This window comes from Muscardinus avellanarius (genome assembly GCF_963383645.1).
Source record: "Muscardinus avellanarius genome assembly, chromosome: 11".
In the NCBI taxonomy this organism is placed as follows: domain Eukaryota; kingdom Metazoa; phylum Chordata; class Mammalia; order Rodentia; family Gliridae; genus Muscardinus; species Muscardinus avellanarius.
In genome coordinates, this window is record NC_137797.1 from 52428589 (window position 1) to 52449725 (window position 21137).

A 21137-nucleotide genomic window follows, 5' to 3' on the forward strand; every position below is an offset into this window, starting at 1 on the left:
TTTTAACCTTTACGGGAGGTAAGCTAACGTGTGCCTCTTTTCTGCTCTAATAAGTAATTAAATGTAACTGTTCTGGGATAGTTCAAGGTCGTCTTATCCTTGTGGCTTCTCATTTATGTGATTGCACTTAAGATAACATGGTTTGTTGCTGGAATGAACAAACTGGAATATGAAATTCAGGATTTAACATTAGAAGATGGGGCCGGGATATAGCCCATGGTAGAGTGCTTGCCTAGGATGCGCAAGGCCCTGTGTTCAATCCCGAGTACCACCAAAGAAAATAGCAAATTCTTCTAAAACTTCGAAATGCGGAGGTGAGGGAGAATGGCGTAATGGATTCATCGTGGGCTCTGGGGAGTCCTGCGGGCTTACACCCACTGCACCACTTAGTTGGCTGCGTAAGATTGAGGTTTCTTTTAATCACCCAAAGCCGTACTCTTCTCACCTGTCAACTGTGGTTGCACTGCTCAGGATCGAACTCAGGGCTTGTGTGTGCTAGGCAAGCATCCTGTCGCTGACAGGAGCCTTGTACAACTGTGATAACATTGTCTGTCTTAGAGAGTCCATGTGAAGATTCAATGAAAAAAATGCACGTTAAGCATTTAGCAGAGAGACTGGAATACTCTTAAATGCTCAGTAAAGGCCAGCTCCTGTTATTAGTGAAAGACCTCATGCTTCAAGCTCATGTTTATAATTTTGTTACCTACACGATTTGCCTGACCATAAAAGAAAACTATGGAGTCCTCTGTATAGATAAGCATCTGGTGAATTAATATATTGACACTGATTTTGTTTGGGATTTTATGGAACCCGCCAATGTTGCAGTATGGTCTGGTGACTGAGTAAACAATTTGGAAATGACAGGAATGGGTCTTAGATTATGTCAACTGTGTCCTCCCGTTTTGATAAAATGCTGTAAATGGAATATTCAACAACCAACAAATTTAAACTATAAGGCAGATTAGTAGCTTGACTAATTTATAATCATCAAAAGTATTTTCCCTTCTTTAAGACTTTAGTAACTCAAAACAGTTGATATACATTGAGTGTATTTTTCTTAAATGATTATAAGAAATTTTTTTCATATACCATAAAATGTGGTATTCACATTCAAGTTTCTTTTTGTCTCACAGGCGTAAAGGGACAAGTATTTGATCAGAATAGAAATCCATTACCCAATGTAATTGTGGAAGTCCAAGACAGAAAACATATCTGCCCATTTAGAACCAACAAATTTGGAGAATATTACCTACTTCTTTTGCCTGGCTCCTATGTAATAAATGTAAGTATGCAATTCTAACTTTCATTAAAATATTATAAATGTTTTAAAACATTATAGAGCTCACAATACTCACCCAGGAGGAATCCAAAATGCCAGGTGTGGAGGTGCATGCCTGCAATCCCAGTACTTGGGAGGCTGAATAGGAGGATCAAAGGTTCGAGGCCAACCTTGCAACCTAGCAAGACCCTTAGCAACTTAGTGAAATCCCATTTCAAAATAAATAAAATAGAGCCAGGTGTGGTGGCGCAGGCTTGTAATCCCAGCATTTGGGAGGCTGAGACAGGAGGATCGCGATTCATGAACAGCCTCAACTACTACTTAGTGAGGCCTTTCGCAGCTCGGTGAGACCCTGTTTCAAAAATAAAAAGTCTGAAAAGTAGGGCTGGGGGTGTTGCTTGGAGGTGCAATGCCACTGGGTTCTGTCCCCAGTACCGCAAAAATTAAAAATAGGTTGGGGGTGTAGCTCAAAGGTAGAATGCCTCTGGGTTCCACCCCCAGTACTGCAAAATAAATAAATAAATAAATAAATAAATAAATAAATAAATAAATAAGAAAGACTGGGGGTGTAGCTTGGAGAATGCCCTTGATAATACCAAAAATAATAATTTACTAATACATCACAACAGAAAGGACATCATATTTGCAGGAAATAGGAAAGATAGAAACAAACTAATTAAGAAAATCATGTTTTTTTCTTACCTGGCTCTGTGTGTGTGTGTGTGTGTGTGTGTGTGTGTGTGTGTGTGTGTTACGGGGGATTGAATGCAGGGTGTTTGCACATCATCTACCACGGAGCTGCATCTCTAGCTCTTAACTTTTTAAATAGAAGCCAAATCCTATTTTTGTAATATCTGTTGTAATTCTTAAAATGCAGCCTGGTTAATAAGGAGAATAAGAGGGCACTAACATGGCTAAAGATTCTTGTGACTCGACCACAGAGAAGAGTCAGGGCAGCAAAGAAGAAGCTGTATTTCAAGGAACGTGAGGGAGGGAGAATGCTAGAAATTAGCAAAGAAGTGACGGGAACCCTTAACAACTTGAAGCGTCTGAAAGGCAACCCACGAAAAGAAAGCAACCAGCGACTTTAGCCCTGGCTCCCAGGCAGGGGGTGAGGAACCCACACGAGGGGCATAAGGTCAGTGGGAAGGGCCAGCAGCCCTGATCACAGCAGGGGCCAGCAGTCCTCCCTGCAGAAGGCCACAGTCCCTACAAGCCCTAAGTTTTGTTTCGGGTGTTGATGAATCTAAAAGTGATTCCTCTGCTCTCAAGAAGGTACTCTGGACCTCCCTCAACCCTAGACCTCAGAATACTACGACAGCCAGTGCTAGGCACCCTCTTGGCGTAGGGGCTGGCATCCAAATCCTGGACCCCATTAGAAGCCATGGGTGGGTGCATACTTCACCGAATGGAAGATAGCTCCCGCAGCTTCCTGCAGCCTCAGGGCCAATGGTTACCATCACCATGAGCCTGAGCCCTAACTGGGTTTGCACTGCAGGATCTAGAAAAGATCTCTTCCCCAGCCCACAGCCTTGGGACTAGAGCCACTGTTGCAAAGTCCCAGGCTCACCCGTTGGGGGCTGGGAAAGCCCCCTGCTGAGTCCTACAGCTTCAGGAATGCAGCTGCTGGGGGCTCCAAATCCTGCCCACATCTGAACCCACCACTGGGATCTAGGGAAGGTCCTCAGGTCTTAGGACTACGATGGCAAGTGCAAAAGAGCCTGCGCATCACTCAAGGTGGTCTCTGGGGATCAGAGGAAGGGCCATTTGAACTACCAATGCCACAAGCCGTGGGCCCGCTGGAGCTGACCCTGCACGACCTCGGGACATTTCTGCCTGTATGCTAAAGCTCCAGGACTAGACACCAAAGCCATGCACCACCTGTGCTCAACCCTGGTACCACTGTGCTTGTCTTCTGGGACATAGAAAAGCTTAACATCTGGATCCCATGACTCCACAAAAGCACCTAACAGTAATACAAACCTGAGCACCAATTACAGTGACCCCACTGGTCCCACAGAAGGTACAACACAGAATTGTGTTGTAAAACCTCAATTCCATGGTTATGGTGCCATAGATCCCAGCATTATCTGTGGCCATTCTGTAAGACCTGGAAAAGGCCCTGTCCCATCCCCATGGCCACTTGTGCCACAGGCCCAGGTGTTTTCACTCATTCATCCCGAGAGTCCGGGGGAAGGCCTCCTTCACATCCTGTGGCTTAGGAATAGTGGCTGCTGTGGCCAAAACCTCTGGTGTCACCTGTGCTTGCCTTGAGGGACAGGGCGAATTTCCTCCATATTTTGTGCTACCAAAACTGTGTCAGCTGCCGCCACAAGCCCAGGTGTTACCAGAGCTCAGCTCTGGAGCCTGAAGCCCCACACCACATCCACTGCCATCAGACAGCGACCTTCACGAACTGCTGCGGTCTAGACCATGGAGGAACTGCTGGCATCAAAGATGAAGAACTCACAGAGAACCCTATAACCAAACCCAAAGCACCTATCCAAATGATATCCTCTGTTGTATCTAAGCAAAAAAAAAAAAAAGTATTTTCCTCCAGAAGTTACTTTAAATATATTGGAAGAAATGAAAATCACACTAAATGAACAGAAGGACGCAAGAAACACACTAGGAAACATGGCACCTCCAAGGAGAACAGTAATTCTTCAGAAACAGATCCGAGTTTGAAGAAAGTCTATGAGGTACCAGAAAAAGAATTCAAATGATGATCCTAAGGAAACATAAATAGAGAGAGAAAAAATCTAGGATATGGATGAGAAATTCACCAAAGAGATAGAAATAATACAAAAGAACCAATAAGAAATTTTGCAACTAAAAACTTGAATCAGTGAAATAAAAAATACAGTAGAGAACAGCTTCCACAACAGACTAGAAGAAGTAGAAGAAGGAACTTCTAAACTTGAGAACAGATCTTTTGGATTTACTCAGTCAGGCAAAACAAAACCATGAATAAGGGAGAGAAAAAAAGGAAAAAGAGGGAGAAAATAATTCAACAGAATGAAGAAAATCTATGAGACACCATTAACTGAAAAAATATTTGCATTATGAGAATTCCAGAAAGTTTTAAAACAGAGGGAAACACATTGAAAACATATTTCATGAAATAATACACGAAAATATCCTAAATCTTCAAACAAATATGGAGATCTAGATTCAAGAAGCTCAAAGGACCCTAATAGATTGAACCAAAACAGACCTTCATCAGTTATATATAGTCAAGATGTCAAAAACATAAAGAGAAAGTCCTAAAAATAAGAAAAAAGCATCAAGTTACATATAGGGGATTATTTATTAGACTTACAGCAGATTATTCTGCAGGAACCTTACAGGCCAGAGAGAATGAGGATCTATTCACAATACTGAAGGGGGGGCTGCCAGACATTAATACTGTACCCAGAGTTACCCTTCAAAACTGAAGGAGAGCAAAGCATGGTGGTGCTTGCCTGTAATCTCAGTACTTGGGAGGCCAAGACCAAAAGATCCCAGTTTCAAGACTAGCCTCAGCAACATAACGAGAATCTCAGCAACCTAGGGAGACCCTGATTCAAAACTAAGCATAAAAAAGGGCTGGAATGCGGCTCAGAGGTAGAATGCCCCCTGTGTTCAATCCCAATGCCACAAAAACAAAACACAGCAGGAGTGACTATACTCACATCAAATGGACTTTAAATTAAAAACTATATATATTAAAAATTAAAAATTAAATAAATAAAAAAACCATAAAAAGAGACAGGGTCATTATATATTAATAAAAGGATCAATTCAACAAGAAAATATAGCGATTATAGATACATATACACCCACAGAGCTACTCAAATATATAAAACAAATTTTATTAGATCTAAAAGAAGATAGACTCTAATTCAATAATAGTGGGAGACTTCAACACCCCACTTTCCTTGATGAAAAGATCATTCAGACAGAAAATCAGCAAAGAAATATCTTAGTTGAGCCATACTATAGAGCAAATGGACCTGACAGGCATTAATAAGACATTTCACACAACTGCAACAGAACACACCTTTTTCTCAGCACAAGGAATGTTCTCCAACATGGATCATATATTAGGCCACAAACCAAGTCTCAATAAATTCTTTAAAAAATAAAATTGAAGCCGGGCGTGGTGGTGCACGCTTGTAATCCCAGCATTCGGGAGGCTGAGACCTGGAGGATCGCAGTTTGCAGACAGCCTCAGCTACTTAGTGAGGCCCTCTGCAACCCAGTGAGACCCGGTTTCAAAATAAAGAATAAAAATAGGGCAGGGGGTGTAGCTCGGAGGTCGAATGCCCCTGGGTTCCATTCCCAGACCCGCAAAAAATAAAATAAAATAAAATTGAATATTATCTCAGAACACAATGGAATAAGAAAGAATGGGAAGTACATAGATACATGGGAAGTGAGTAACACACTGCTAGAGGACAAGTGGGTAAATGAAGGAAAAGAGAAGTCAGACAATTTCTAGAAATAAATAAAAATGGCAACACAATAAAATCTATGGGTCACAGTAAAAACTACTGAAAGTTTGTAGCAATAAGTACATACATAAAAAAAAATAGATCTCAGCCAGGCATCATGGCACATGACTGTAATCCCAGTACTTGTGAGGCTGAGATAAGAGGATTATAAATTCTAGGCCAGCCTCTGCAACTTAGTAAGACTCGCGTTCAAATTTTTTTGAATTTTTTTGCTGGAGGTATACTTCGAACATAGAATGCCCTATATTTAATCCCCAGTATTAAAAAATAAAACAAATCTCAAGTAAACAACCTATCAGTGTATCTTAAAGGCTTAGAAAAGCAAGATCAAAGCAAACTCAATATTAATAGGAAAAAATAAAAATCAGAGCATGAACAAAGTCAAAACTAAAACAATATGAAAAAAATCAATGAAACAGCTGTGTGGTTTTCTTGGAGAGGATAAGCAAAATTGGCAATCATTTGGCTACTAAGGAAGAAAAAAAAGATTCAAATAAATAAAATCAGAGATGAAAAAAGAGACACTACAACTAATACCACAGAAATACAAAGTATCATAAGGAACTACTATGAGCCATTATGCTAAAACCCTGGAAAACCTAGAATAAATAAATAAATTTCTGAACACATACAGCCTACCAAAATTGAGTCAAGAAGAAATAGAAAAATCTAAATGAGCCAAAATATGAGTAATGAGACTGAAGCAGAAATTTAATCTCCTATCTAAAAATAGCCCAGGACCAATGGCTTTACTGCTAAATCCAACAAAACATTTTAAGAAAAACCTAATTCCACTTCTTCTGAAACTATTTTTAAAAAACTGAAAAGGAAGAAATTGTGCCAAACTCTTTTTACAAGGCCAGCCTTTCACTGATAACCAAACAAAAGATACAACACAAAGCTAAAGAACCATACCTCTGATGAACACAGATGCAAAAATTCTCAATAAAATACTAGCGACCAAATTCATCTGAATGTCAAAAGGATTATATACCATCAGCAGATTGGGTTCATCCCAGGGAGGCAAGGATGGTTCAACACACAAACAGTAAGTGTGATTTAACTCATCACAGAATGGACAAAAACCATTTGATCATTACAATCGATGCAGAAAGTGTTCAAAAAGATTCAACACCCTGGTGGGTGTGGCGTCACACACTTGTAATCCCAGCATTTGGGAGGCTGAGACAGGAGGATCACGATTCGCGGACAGCCTCAGCTACTTAGTGAGGCCCTCCACAACTCAGTGAGACCCTGTTTCAAAATAAAGAATAAAAAATAGGGAAGTGGGTGTAGCCCGGAGGTCAAATGCCCCTGGGGGTTCCATCCCCAAACCCGCAAAAAAAAAAAAAAAAAAAAAATTAAATTAAAAAAAAAAAAATATATATATATATATATATATATATAGAGAGAGAGAGAGAGAGAGAGAGAGAGAGCGCATTTGTATATACGAATAGTGAATCTGCTAAAAAAGAAGTTAAGAAAGCAATCCATTTACAATAGCTATAAAATATTTAAGAAAACATTTAACCAAGTAAGTGGGAAATCTCTACAATGAAAATTATACAATAGTGTTAAAAGAAATTAGAGAACACACACACACACACACACACACACACACACACACACACACACGATGCCCTGTTCACAGATCAGAACAATCAATGTTGTTAAAATGACCATACCACCCAAAGCAATCTACGTAGCCAATGCAGTTCTCACCAGAACACCAATACACAGCCAAGCATGGTAGCACGTGCCTGTAAACCTACTACTTGAGAGTCTGAGGCTGGAGGAGCGCAGGTTCACAGCCAGTCTCAGCAATTTAGCAAAACTCTAAATAGCTTAGTGAGATCTTTCTGTTTCAAAATTTAAAAAGGGGCTGGGGGTAAAATTTGGAGGTAGGATGCCCCTGGATTCAATCCCCAGTACGAAGAAAACCTCACACATTTCCTCACAGAATTAGAAAAAGCAACCCTAAAATTCACATGCAATTATAAAAGACCCAAGAATGCCCAAAGCAATTTTGAGGAAAATAAAAAATGCTAGAGGCATTATAATGCCTAACTTAAAAACATACTGCAAAGCTATAGTAACTAAAAGACCGTATAGTACTGGCACAAATACAGAAACACAGAACAACAGAACAGAATATTTCCAACATGAAGGTGGAAGTTGATCCATCTTCATCAGCCAACTAATATTTTATAGAGGTATCAAGAACATACAATGAAGAAAGATTGTCTCTTTAATAAATGGTGCTGGCAAAGTTAGATACTCATATATAGAAGAATGATACTGTGATCACTTGGCTATACACAAAAATCAACTCAAAATTGATTGTTTGTGTGTGTGTGTGTGTGTGTGTGTGTGTGTGTGTGTGTGTGTTACTACAAATTGAACCAAAGGGCATTCTACCTTGAGCTACACCCCAGTGCTATTTTATAGTTTAAAACAGGTTCTCGAGCCGGGCATGGTGGTGCATGCTTGTAATCCCCACGCTTGGGAGGCTGAGACAGGAGGATCACACGGGTTCGAAGCCAGCCTCAGCTACTTAGTGAGGCTCTCAGCAACTTAGTGGGACCCTGTTTCCAAATAAAATAGAAAATAGGTCTGGGAGTATAGCCCAGAGGTAGAAAGCTCCTGGGTTTCACCCTCAGTACCACAAAAATAAAAATAAAAATAAATAAAACAGGGTCTCAATAGGTTGCTAAGGGCCTTCCTAATTTGCTGAGCCTGAGCTCGAACCTGCGATCCTCCTGTCTCAGCCTCCCAAGTACTGGGATTACAGGTAACCACCACCACACCTGGCTAATTTCAGTTTTTAATTCTAGCAGGATGTGTTTTTGAGCCATTTCTTCCTGGGAAAGGAAGGCATGATCTAATTTGAACCTGTGTAGGTCTCTGTGAATTAATTAAATGAGGAGGTACTTGATTTTGTTGATGGTGTGGTGCCTCTTCTTCTTTGACATGACTTTCTGTAGGAAATTCCAGATTCTCTGCTTCGTTCAGTGGGTCTGATGTCACCCACAGCAATCATTTTGTAAAGAGCCACTCCTGGGACAAGGCAGTCATCTCTTCTGTAGTAAAAGCTGGCTTTGTATTTCATTATTTCATCTTTAGGACATAATGAAAAACATGGTTTTTAATTTGTAAAACTATAAAATTGAGAGCCATCCTGCTGAGATATAGATAAGCTCGAAAAATTCCAACTCACTGTGAATCTTTGCCTTAAGGCCCTTTATTTTCCTTCTATTTGCTGTCTTTCCACTCTATAAAAAAGAATTTCCCTTGTAGTGAAGCTTTTTTTTTTTTTTTTTTTTGTGGTACTGGGGTTCCTGGAAGCCCTTCTACCTCCGGGCTACACTCCCAGACCTATTTTTATATTTTTATTTGGAAACAGGGTCTCCTAAGCCAGAGCACGTGCAGCTGGCTTCGAACCTGAGCGATCCTCCTGTCTCTGCCTCCCAAGAGTAGGGGTTACAAGCGTGCACCACCACGCCCGGCGTGAAGCTTATTTTATGCAATCTCACAAGTAAGCCACACTTGTAAAATAGTTGTGGAGGGTGCACTTCCCGTTAGACTAACACAGTACATGTTAGCTATAGGTGTTGTTAGTGCTAGATCAAGGCTGGAAGATAAGGTTTAGAAAGCTGAAATGGATGGCTAAAATATATACCAACTAGCAGTTACATAAATGTCCTTCCCCATTCTTTGCCCTCTCCATCATCTAGAATAAAAGAATGTCTCAGTGGACATAGCCTATACTTAGCATTTGTCTTATTTTTTCTGGTCATCCCCCCCCCAAAAAAAGCCTAGCTAGCTAAAGATTCACACTCACACTCATATCAACAAAATAAAATAAAATCTTTTTTTTTTTTTTTTTTTTTTTTTTTAGTGGTACTGGGGTTTCTGGAAACCCTTCTACCTCTGGGCTACACTCCCAGACCTATTTTGTATTTTTATTTGAAAACAGGGCCTCTTATGCCAGCGTGTCTGGCTTTGACCTACGCGATCCTCCTGTCTCCGCCTCCCAAGCACGAGGATTACAAGCGTGTGTCACCATGCCCGGCAAAACAAAATCTTTTTAAGGAAGCAATAGGCTTCAACACTTAGACTGATTGTGAAGAAAGTGGAAATGAGCCAGGCGTGGTGGCGCACGCTTGTAATCCCAGCATTTGGGAGGCTGAGACGAGAATCGCGGTCCGCGGACAGCCTCAGCTACTTAGGCCCTTTGCAACTCAGTGAGACCCTGTTTCAAAATAAAGAATAAAAACTAGGGCTGGGGGAGCAGCTCGGAGGAAGAATGCCCCTGGGTTCCATCCCTAGTATCACACACAAAAAAAGAAAGAAAATGGAAATGAATGGGGAAAATAATCCTACTTATAAAAGAATCTTGATATCCGATTAAGATATCAAGTATAGACTTGGGACGAGTAGAGATAACCAGCTTTTGCCTTTGCGCTCCATGAAAACGGCGTGGCAGAATCAGCCCTCCGCTTCCTTCTCCCTCCTGCCTTATGCCACCAGATAAGGTACCTGTCTCCATCTATTTCATTTTGTAAGTCTTGGCAAGGGCATTAACAACTGTGGCCCACAGCAGCGCTGGGCAGCTCATCGGCCACGAGAGGGGGGCCTGGCCATCCTCGCGCGCACCGCACAAAGGCTGCATTCTTGTGCTGGACATCAGTGTTGGCCAGCGTTGGCACCACAGAACATCTGAAACCACTCATAACAACGTTTCTTGTTTCTTCTCAGGTTACAGTCCCTGGGCACGATCCACACCTCACAAAGGTGGTCATTCCAGAGAAATCCCAGAACTTCAACGCCCTTAAAAAGGATTTTGTACTTCCATTCCAAGGGCACCTGGATTCTATCCTAGTATCGAATCCTTCCTGCCCCTTGATGCCTCTGTACAAAACCATAGCAAGCCACTCCACTGCAACAAAGCCTGCTCTGTTCCTATTTTTAGTGACTCTTTTGCACATATTTTTCAAATAAAGTGAAATGTGAAACTCAACCCTCACCACCACCTGGAATCAGGGATTTCATACTCCAGGTCACTGCCACACGCTCCCTCTTGTGGGGCCTCCGTGGGATAAACTCCATTCCTCCCTGAGAAGAGAAAGGGACGTTTCCAAATTCTACAGCCAGCAGTATGCGGGGCGAATGAAAGGAATGATTCAGCCTTGAAGGATGAGTGGAAGATCCCTCCCTATCAAGACTAGCCATTTACAAATTAATCTTGAAGGAGTCTTGGAAACTTGTTACGAAGTTAAACTTGAGAAGAAAAATAGAAGTTTCTGCGAGAAAAAAAAAAAGATCTAGTCTTGCATAAAGAGCCAGATGACCATAAACAACAAAGATGAACGTGTTATTGATCACCTGCTAGATACAAGACCTTGCCATGGGTGCTATCTGTGAAGAGATCTGTGGGGAGGTACTGGGGATGGAACTCAGGGGGCTAATATAGAGTTAGTTCTCCACAGAAGAGGAAATGATCACGTCTGCTCATGTTCTAAGGAGGTAAAAGACAAAATAGATACACATGTCTCAGTGGCTTAAGAAAATATAGGCCTGATGGGATGGTAAGGCTGTGTCTATAAGGTACCAAAGCAACAGGTCAGTCTCCCTCCCTCCAGAGCCAGCGTCCCTGCCTTTTTGCAACTGGGTACCACGTACCGTTATGTTTCCTCAAAACATGTGCCTTTAGCCTCTTGCCTGAGCTTCAGGTTAATGTCTGAATACCAGTAGACATATCCGCTTGGACGTGACCTATAGGTAACTTTCATCATGTGGAAAACTGAGCTTACTTTTTTCCTGAGAGTTATTCTTCCTGCTGTATTCTATATCTCACTCACTGGCACCACTGTGCTGGAAATCTGAGGCATCCTTGACACTTCCCCTGTCTTCATCTGATTCATTAAAGATTGTTAATTATAGCCCGGCAGGGTGGCGCATGCTTGTAATCCCAGCGCTTGGGAGGCTGAGACAGGAGGATCGCACAGGTTCAAAGCCAGCCTCAGCTACTTAGTAAGGCTCTCAGCAACTTAGTGAGACCCTGTTTCCAAATAAAGTATAAAATAGGTCTGGGAATGTAGCCTGGAGGTAGAAAAACCCCTGGGTTCCACTCCCAGCACCACAAAAATAAATAAATAAATAAAATAGAATAAAAAATTGGGCTAGGGGTGGAACTGAGAGGTAGAATGCCCCTGGGTGCCATCCCCAGTATCACCAAAACAAACAAACAAACAAAAAAAGATTGTTAATTATAAATAGTAGTTCTCCCCCCTCCTTCCTTCAACAGTCAGTTGCAGTCTAGGTCCCCTTCTCTCCCCCATGCCACTGCAGCAGCATTACTGGCTGCTGGCTCCATCTTCCGCACAGCCCTGGGGAGAGGAGCCACTTAAAACAAAATGTAGCGGGGCCTGGTGACACATGCTTGTAATCTCAGTACTTGGGAGGGAGGCTGAGACAAGAGGAGCTCAGGTTCAAGACCAACCTCAGCAACTTAGCAAGACCCTGGTACGATTATATATATATATATATATATATATATATATATATATATATATATATATATATATATATATATGGCTGGAGTGTAGCTCAGCAGTAGATTGCACCTGGGTTTAAGCTCTTGTACCAAAAAAAAAAAAAAGAAGTCCTGAGTTCAAATTCACCACACATACACATATAGTTTTTATGTGTTTGTTTGTTTTGTGAAGGGGTACTGGGGATGGAACCCAGGGGCCTTCTAACCTCCAGGCTATACTTCCAGACCAATTTTATATTTTGTTTGGAAACAGGGTCTCACTAAGTAGCTGAGGCTGGATTCAAACTTGCGCAATCTCAGCCTCCCTAGTACTGGGATTACAAGCATGAGCCACCAAACGCCCAACTCACATCTGGTTTCTTTATCTGTAACACAAAGACTTCTGTTTAACAGTGATTCTGTGACTAACTGAAACAGTAGTAATAAAGACCACATTTTTGTGTCTGAGATGCTTGTCCAAATGGAAGAAGAATAACTTGTACACAAGAGGATTTTTTTTTTTTTTTGTACTAGGGATGGAACCCAGGGGCATTCTACCTCCAAGCTACACCCCATCCCTACTTTTTATTCTTTATTTTCAAACAGGGTCTCACTAAGTTGCAGAGGGCCTCACTAAGTAGCCGAGTCTCTCAGAGAACCGAGATCTTCCTGTCTCAGCCTCCTAGGTACTGGGATTACAAACACAAGCCAACAAACCCGGTTTACAAGTGGATATTTTGAAAACAGTATAATATACCTTATAAAACACCAACTCTTTTTGTCTCCGATATGAACAGAATTGACCTGAAAACCGAAACATTGTTTAACGAGAATAATCATCTAAAATTTAAAGAAACTTTCAAGAAGTGACATACTTTTCTCCTGTACCTTCCTAAGTGGTGATCAGTGATAACGTCAGTCTAAATGATGGAGAGCACTTTAGAAGAATGTCAAGTTCCCTGCAGGGGAGGCCAGTGTCGATTGTGGTGCTTCTTTTATAACCCACTCCAGCAAGCTGCTCCGTGTATCAAAAATGTTAAAAGCCTCTTCTCAACATTTCTAGTCTAAGAAATGAATGTGGTGTTTTGTTCCAGAAGCAAAGTTGCATTTATAATCTATTTCTAAAACTGGCGTAAATTAGCTTTGCATTTAGAAAGTATAATTATCTGATGCTCTATTACAAATACCTTTACCTAGCGTATCCCGAAAAATAAGCATAGCATATTGCCTTCTTGCCACAGGGTAAGTTGTTTCTTGATAAGTTTGGTTCTTCTCTATACATAACAGTACAAGTAAATTTGATGTTTGTTTTATGATAGATCACATGTATCTTCATGACTTCAGGTGGAGGGAAAGGGAGAAAATTACGATGGCCAGACTGGGTGATGAACACTGAGTCCTAATACCTAAAGCAGAAGCCTTCGTTTGTTACAGACTTTACATGGCATCACTAATAAGCAGATATTGTACTGTATTGATCACAGACCATTTTTATCATACTTTAGCATATGAACTGCACTTCCTTTCAGAACGGTCATAGCTGATTTTACAAGCTCTTTTCAGTGACCTTCTTTTATACTGTAATTAAGATCTTCTAAAATGCACAGATTATCTAAGACTATAAAGTCCATTGGGGAGGAGCCATGACTACCTCTGTCTGAATTTAGTAAATGTTGAATATTTGATTCTCAATAAAGAATTAATATTCATATAGTGAATGGCTGTTTCTTTCCTTTGCCTTGAAACAATTTGTTTTTGCAAGTATAGCAAAGTCCACATTCTAGAGAAAATGGGATTACCACCAAGTAAACTCTAGGGAAGATGCAATCAATGTAATGCCTTTTTTTTTTTTTTTTTTTTTGGTGGTACTGGGGTTCCTGGAAGCCCTTCTATCTCCAGGCTACACTCCCAGACCTATTTTTATATTTTTTTATTTGGAAACAGGGTCTCTTACGCCAGCACGCGTGGCTGGCTTCGAACCTACGCGATCCTCCTGTCTCCGCCTCCCAAGCGCGGGGATTACAAGGGTGCGCCACCACGCCCAACTTTAATGTCCTTTTCTGAGGCAACAATATTGCAACAACTTTAAAAAAGGACAGAGAGTCCTTCCAGAACCTTTTATATTTGTTTATATTATATTTTGGGATCACAACTTCCTCAGGCTACCACACATTATTAATTGAACCTTCCTTCAAGGCCATAATCACAGATCCCTAAATTGAATTCAGGGTTGTTTTGTTTTAGTGCTGGAGATTGAACCCAAGGTCTTGGGTATACTAAGCATGCACACTACCACTGAGATACACTCCCAGCCCCACTTCCGTGCCTTTTATACTCTTTAAAGTGCAGGCCACTGTAGAACTTAGCCCTCTGTGGGATATGATCAAATACAATGTGCATTGCCTTTAAATTTTTTTCTTTATAAATATTGTCTTAAGACACAAATGGTGCTTACCTGATGTCTTAATTTTCAGGGGGTAATCTATAATTCAATTATTAAATTGGGAAAATGTAAAATGTGAGTAATGCTTTAAATGCTCTTGGCTTCATAAAGTCTAAAGTAACATTTGAGTTTATTAAGTGGGATTCTAAATTGTTAGTATAAAAACAATATTGTAAAATGGCATTTTGGGGGGTCAACTTGTATGTAAAAACAAGAGAGAAATGTAAAAAGTGCATGGGTATAAAATGTTTTGGTAAAAAAGTCCAGTGGCCTAGACTTTAAAGAGTAACGACTTTTTCTTTAGAGGTTTACATTTTAGCTAAGGCTGGCTGAGATAAACAAACAAACAAACAAACAAACAAAAAACCTTGAGCAGCACCTTATCTCAGTATAGACACCAAAAGAGAGGAAAAGAACAGCTCAAGTTTTTTTCTTTTGGGGCTTTTCTGGAGGGATGAGACACAAAGTGGTATTATTTCAAACAGGAGTAAGGGTAAGGCTTGTACCCAAGTTAGATTAGTATCGTGACATTATATCTCCTTTTTAACAGAGGAGCTGGAGTCTCTGGCATAATTAAGAATGGGAGAAGTGTAGGTCACTCCAGGAGCAGGCTAATTTGTACTTTATGAGAGAATCTTGGACCAGGAGAAAGCCTTTGCCATGTAGGGAACTTGGCACCTGGGTCCACGATGAGCTGAACAGGCCGTGGCCCCACTTTAGAGTTTTCCAAGGGTCTTTGGTCTTGACCCAGGTGGGAGCCTGGAGGAATGGCCCTAGGACCATTCCATCACTGGGAACCTGGCTCTGAGGAACCTGCCTCCAGACCTGGGGGCATCCAGACTTCCAGTGGCTCCCCTTACACTATGGGCAGGGCTTTGGAGGACATTCATGCTGGAAATGCCCTGGCTCTCCAACCTAAAGCAGGCTCAAGCCTGGGGTTGAGAGATTAGCACTCATACGCACGGCAGTTAGAATTTCCCCATGATGTCTGTCCTTTTGTTTTTCCAAGTCCCTCTTATTATAAACTGAATTAGTAGCCTGCAGTAGTGATTCCAGATTAAATTTGTCTGAATCCGACACCAGTTTTTGGAGTTTCCTCTTTGTGTCAGGTGCAAACTAAGTTAAGAATTTGTCTCTGAGGATGGCCTCCCCTTCTACAGTCTGGAATCAGATTGGTGAATTTTATCATGGCTTCCTTTAGTCTCTTGAGGAAGGCCTTTTGGACTCCTTTGCACTCTGATGAGTAGCTAAGTAGCTGCCAATAAGCCATAGTTGAGGGGTTAGATCTTAGCCCTTCTCTGTCCCTCTATTATACAGTACAGAAAATGGGTCATTTCCCAATCATGCCTTATATTATTATGGTCCCACAGAGGATAGTCTGATGGGACAGCCTGTTCTCCCGTTGGTGGGATCATTGGGTCCACTCTCACAGAGGGCTGTTAGGAATTACAATCATCATCACTCACTTCCCTAGCCCTCTTATACACTCAGTCTTTCTCTAGTAAAGTCAGGATTTGATCTAAGAGCAACTTGACATCCCTCCAAGTTGGGTCACATAAAGAATTGAGTAAGCTGGGCATGGTGGCACAAGCGTGTAATCCCAGCATTCAGAAGACTCAGACAGGATCACGGTTCGCAGCCTCAGCTACTTCATGAGTCCCTTTGCAACTCAGTGAGACCCTGTTTCAAAATAAAGAATAAAAAATGGGGCTGAGGATATAGCTCAGCAGTAGAATGCCCCTGGGTTCCACCCCCAATACCGCAAAAAAAAAAAAAAAAAGAAGGAAGAAAGAAAGGAAGGATAGAAGGGAGGGAGGGATGGAGGGAGGGAACTGAGTAGCCTGGATGCCTGCACATATTGATTGGGGTCAGTGGTTTGATTACCAAGGTCCCTTTTAATTTCTTTAACCTCAGCCAGTGGAAATGGCTTATGAACAGATTGGAATCCAGACCCCCCCACACACACTGCTGTCAGGGGAAACATTCCTTTTAGTCCCCTTGGAACTAGTCCTAGCCACTGTTTTCCAGTTTGAGGTGTCTCTTGGGTCCCCTGGTCAGAGGGAGCCGCATCATGGTATCGAGGTGGCCTGTTTAGGCACTGTTCCCCAAACGCTAAGGGGAGCTCTACTGGTGCCATAGGTCCTGCAGGGCAGTCATCCTACTTTTCTGGGGTCACCTGATCTTTGGGTTTTGCCTCCACTGCTGCTGCTAAGATTGCCTCAGGCTTACAATCTTTGAATAAGTCTGGATGGTTTCAGAGATAATAAAGCTGAATATATGGCCTCTCACTGTATTTGTCGTCTCTTCTGCAGAACAAATGTAACCGAAAGATAGTATTAGAGCTTAAGCTTCCCTGCAGTGACCAAGTTTTCTGATCCCCCAGCAAGTACTGTGCCCACATTTGAAGGCAGAAGAAAATGAGAGCTCTTTTAAGATCTGGGGATCGAACCTATCCCAGAGTTAAGAGGATATTGCTGGGACCCCATATGAGAGAGTTGGGTTTTACCATTCTGTCCTGAGAAGGTCGCCTGCCTCCCCAGCACATCCCAGCCTGCACCCTATGAAGTGAAGCTCAGCCAGGGTGAGTCTAGCTAATCACTACGCGAGAGCTTCATGATTGTGGCTTCTCACAGCTCGCTGGGGTGGGCCTCTGAAGAGTGTGGGCCTGAGCCGACCCAGACCCTGCCTCAGTTCATTCCTCCCCTTTCCGGATGAGGTCCTCTATATTCCTCCTAAAGCTTAGAAATTTTGGTGCTACCAGGTAATAAAATACTGTATTTCCCAGAATATTCTCATCAGCCGTGGGCAGATTATAGCTAGCAAAGCTGGACTCTCGAGGGTGGGCGGTCCCTGTTTTTCATTATTCTGCCTCAGAAAGTTGCATTGGCTAGATACAGAAGCCTAAAACTGCCAATGAACAAGAGATAACCACACAGATGTTCTAACTGCACAGGAAGCCACTGACGGCCTACGCTGTTAGGTGATAGAAGAGAGGACCCCAGGACACAGAGGACACTGGTTCCTGTAGGAATTATAGTGACAGAGCAGGTTGAAAGCTCACCTGGTGGTAATAGGTCCCTGAGGATCCCAGACCTCTGGAGCTGCACTCCAGTGGCCAGGGACTCCTGGCTCAGGTAACAGTGGTGTTTGCAGAGCCACCCATCCCCTCCCAAGAACCACTGGGGGGCAGGCGTGAATGGGTGTTAGCGGTACTTCCCCTCTACTCTGCTCATGGGGCTGCGGGACTGTCTACTTGCTGGCTGCCACTGTGGTTGAAAGCAACTCTTGCAGGGCCCAGTGCTGAGTAGGACCCCTGGCCTGCGGCTTGCCCTGCCCAGCACCTCCTGGGCTGCCGCCGCCACCATGGCAACAAGGGAAATGTGTTGATACACTGACTGATCTTTAGGGTGCAGCAGCATGGAGGAACCCACCAAGATGCCATGGAAATCACTTTCAGAGAGGCAGTAGTGCAAGAAGCTGCTCTACAGTCGTCACAAAGCTCTACAGCTGAAGCTGCTGCTGCCCACCAAATCACCAGGCCATTAAGTCCTGTGGAAATTACTTAAAATTTATTATTGAGCCACATGTCCCATCTGAGATGCCAAAACTGTTAGTTTTAATAGCACTGTGGGCTTTTTCCTCTATTCAACTAGAATTTGTTGAATAGGGAAATTAAAACTAATAGCTTGGTGTAGCTTTAGCAATTCTTATTTCAAAATAAGAAATAAAAAAAAAGTGGCATGCCTTGGGCATGCTGGAAAGCCTGAAAGTGGTACTCTCCCTATTTTTCATTCTTAATTTTGAAACAGGGTCTAAGTTATTGAGGGCCTAGCTAAATTGCTGAGGCTGGCTTTCAACTCTGTCCCAGCCTCCCAAATACTGGGATTATAATCATGTACCATCACACCCAGCTGGTCAAAAACTTTTAAACTTTTCTGCAGTGCTGAGAATTGAACCCAGGGCCTTACACATATTAGGCAAGCACGCAACCTGACCTATACCCCCAGCCTACACGAATTGGTACTATGCTGAAATTTTCAGTAAATACTAAAGCAAAACTAGCATCCAATTAAAGTATAACTATAAACTTTCCACAATATAATGCCATGAGAACTTGCATGCATGAGGAATCTACAGAACTACACTCATTAGCACCTTTAAAACCCTTATTAGGAAGCCGGGCATGGTGGCACATGTTTGTAATCCCAGCATTTGGGAGGCTGAGACGTGGTTCAAGGACAGCCTCAGCTACTTAGTGAGGCCATATGCAACTGAGACCCTGTTCTAAAATAAAGAATAAAAACTAGGGGGTGGGGGTGGAGCTCGGAGGTAGAATATCCCTGGGTTCCATCCCCAATACCACAAGAAATAAATAAAACCTTTATTAGAAAATTTTAAAACCTAAGCTAAATGAGGCCTAGAACTAATTCCCTGGCATTGAGGCCCAAACACTGATTCATTTATTCAAATTCTTATCATGCACCTATATACACATATCACAATCAAGAAGTTCTTGTTAAATTTAGTTTCAAAAATGACTAAAGAAAGCCGAGTCTTGCAGCACATGTTCATAATCCTAGCTACTCACTTGCATGGCTGAGACAGGAAGACCCCATATTCAAGATTGGCCTAAGCAACTTATCAAAACCCTATTTCAGATTTTTAAAAAAGGCTGGAGATAAAGCTCAGTAGTAGAACACAGGAGGAACATGAGACCTGGGGCAGTCTCCACAACACACACAGGACAGGACAGAAAAGAACAAGAAAAGTAAAAAGGTAATTACAGCAGGGTATTCACTTATCAAGAGGTCAGCAAAGCCAGCCTGCCATGTGGTGACCCAAGTGAACAGCAATTCCTGTCCCTACTAGCCAGCTACATCAATTTCCTCTTACTCAAGGTCTTAGAAGTTCCAAACTGCACCAGGCTGCCCAGTGATGTGTGTACTTCCAAAGCAGGAGGGTGTGCCACTTCCAACGAAACATCCAGACTTGTATCATCCACGTAGGTTATGATGAAAGTTATTTAGAAGATCCAATAATCACATTCTTGAAGCAATTTTTAATAATTTAATAAATCATTTATTTGTAAATCAATAAATAACATGTATACTAATCCTAAAAATTTAGACAAGACTACATTAGTTATTTATGGATTGTAAAACTGGGCGCCATTTGCAGTTGAATGTTGACTCCACAGAAGGCACTGTAGACACCCTTAGCGCCCCACTAGTAATGCTGTTGAGTAAACAGCACTCACTGCTTATGTACACCCATGCATAACCTATTACTATAACTTGTCCCAAAAAGGATGGATTCTTCTTAGTCCATCCTCTCTCTTCTTAGTCAAAATACTGTAAATCACAAATTAATAAAACTTCATATTTGAGGACTGCCAAAGCTAAAGGCATTTGTTTCTTACATAAAAATGTATAGATGGATAAGTTATAAGGCGATGGCACTCTGGAAGTTTAAGCCAACAATGTACTGTTAGTAGCAGACTATACAAAATTATCCTGTGATCCCATTCTAAACTTACGCTTCAGTTAATTTTACTGTCCTCATCTATCATACATGGGAGAAAACATTGGGGTCTTAAATCAAGGTGGCTATTTTATTTTGCTAAAGGTTCTTCTTATAATCAAGAAGTTAATCTACATAATTAGATCATTTTAGAATGCATCTTTTGACCCTGTCTTTCTTGAAGAAAACTGATACATCATTTCTGGAGAGCAAGAAGTTGGAACCTTTCCATTTAGATTTTAAAATGAACAGTTGTCAGATGGTGGCACACACCTGTAATCCTGGCAACTCAAAAGACTGAGGCAAGAGGACTGAGTTCAAGGCCAGCCCTAGCAACTTCACAGAACCTTCTCAAAGAGAATAAAAGGGAGGAGGAAGTTGGGAGTATAGTTCAGTGATAGACCACCCTGGATTCAATCCTCAGTACCATTAAAAAAAAGTAATAAGACGAACAGTTCTGTGTATCAGATTTCTGAATCAATCTTTCTGAATTCATGGCTTTTAAATTGGCTGTTGGCCAAGGCCTAAAATGTAGAGAATTCTCAGGAACTATACCTACCTAGCCCAAGGAGATGCTTCAAAGTGTCTTAGAATTGTCTTCCAGCTTACAGGAAGTAATAGATTCCACCAAATCCTAAAATTAGGTGTATAAAGGGCCTCATATGCCAGGTGATTTCAAGAAAATTCCACACTTTACAAGGGAGCTTTGAAAAAATTTTGTCTCGAGGGTAAATAATAGCTATTCTCAACTGAAAACTTCATCACTATCTTTCCCTTACTATATATGGGAGAAGCTGGAGAGTAAGGAGTACATTTTTACTTACATAGCACCAAATAACTACCAACTTCTGAAAGAACAGAGAA

The 21137-nt window shown here is 41.7% G+C and overlaps 1 protein-coding gene across 1 annotated transcript in view; it reads left to right on the forward strand.

The window, feature by feature from the left end:
* Nucleotides 1–10776, forward strand: part of CPM (carboxypeptidase M) — a gene marked incomplete at both ends in the record, with an annotated part of 85916 nt that extends 75140 nt beyond the window's left edge. Inside the window, 2 exons of the mRNA XM_080706364.1 lie at nucleotides 1134–1282; nucleotides 10534–10776. Coding sequence (XP_080562490.1) covers nucleotides 1134–1282; nucleotides 10534–10776 — 392 coding nt within the window. The remainder of the gene's footprint in view (nucleotides 1–1133; nucleotides 1283–10533) is intronic.
* Nucleotides 10777–21137: the final 10361 nt, after the last annotated feature.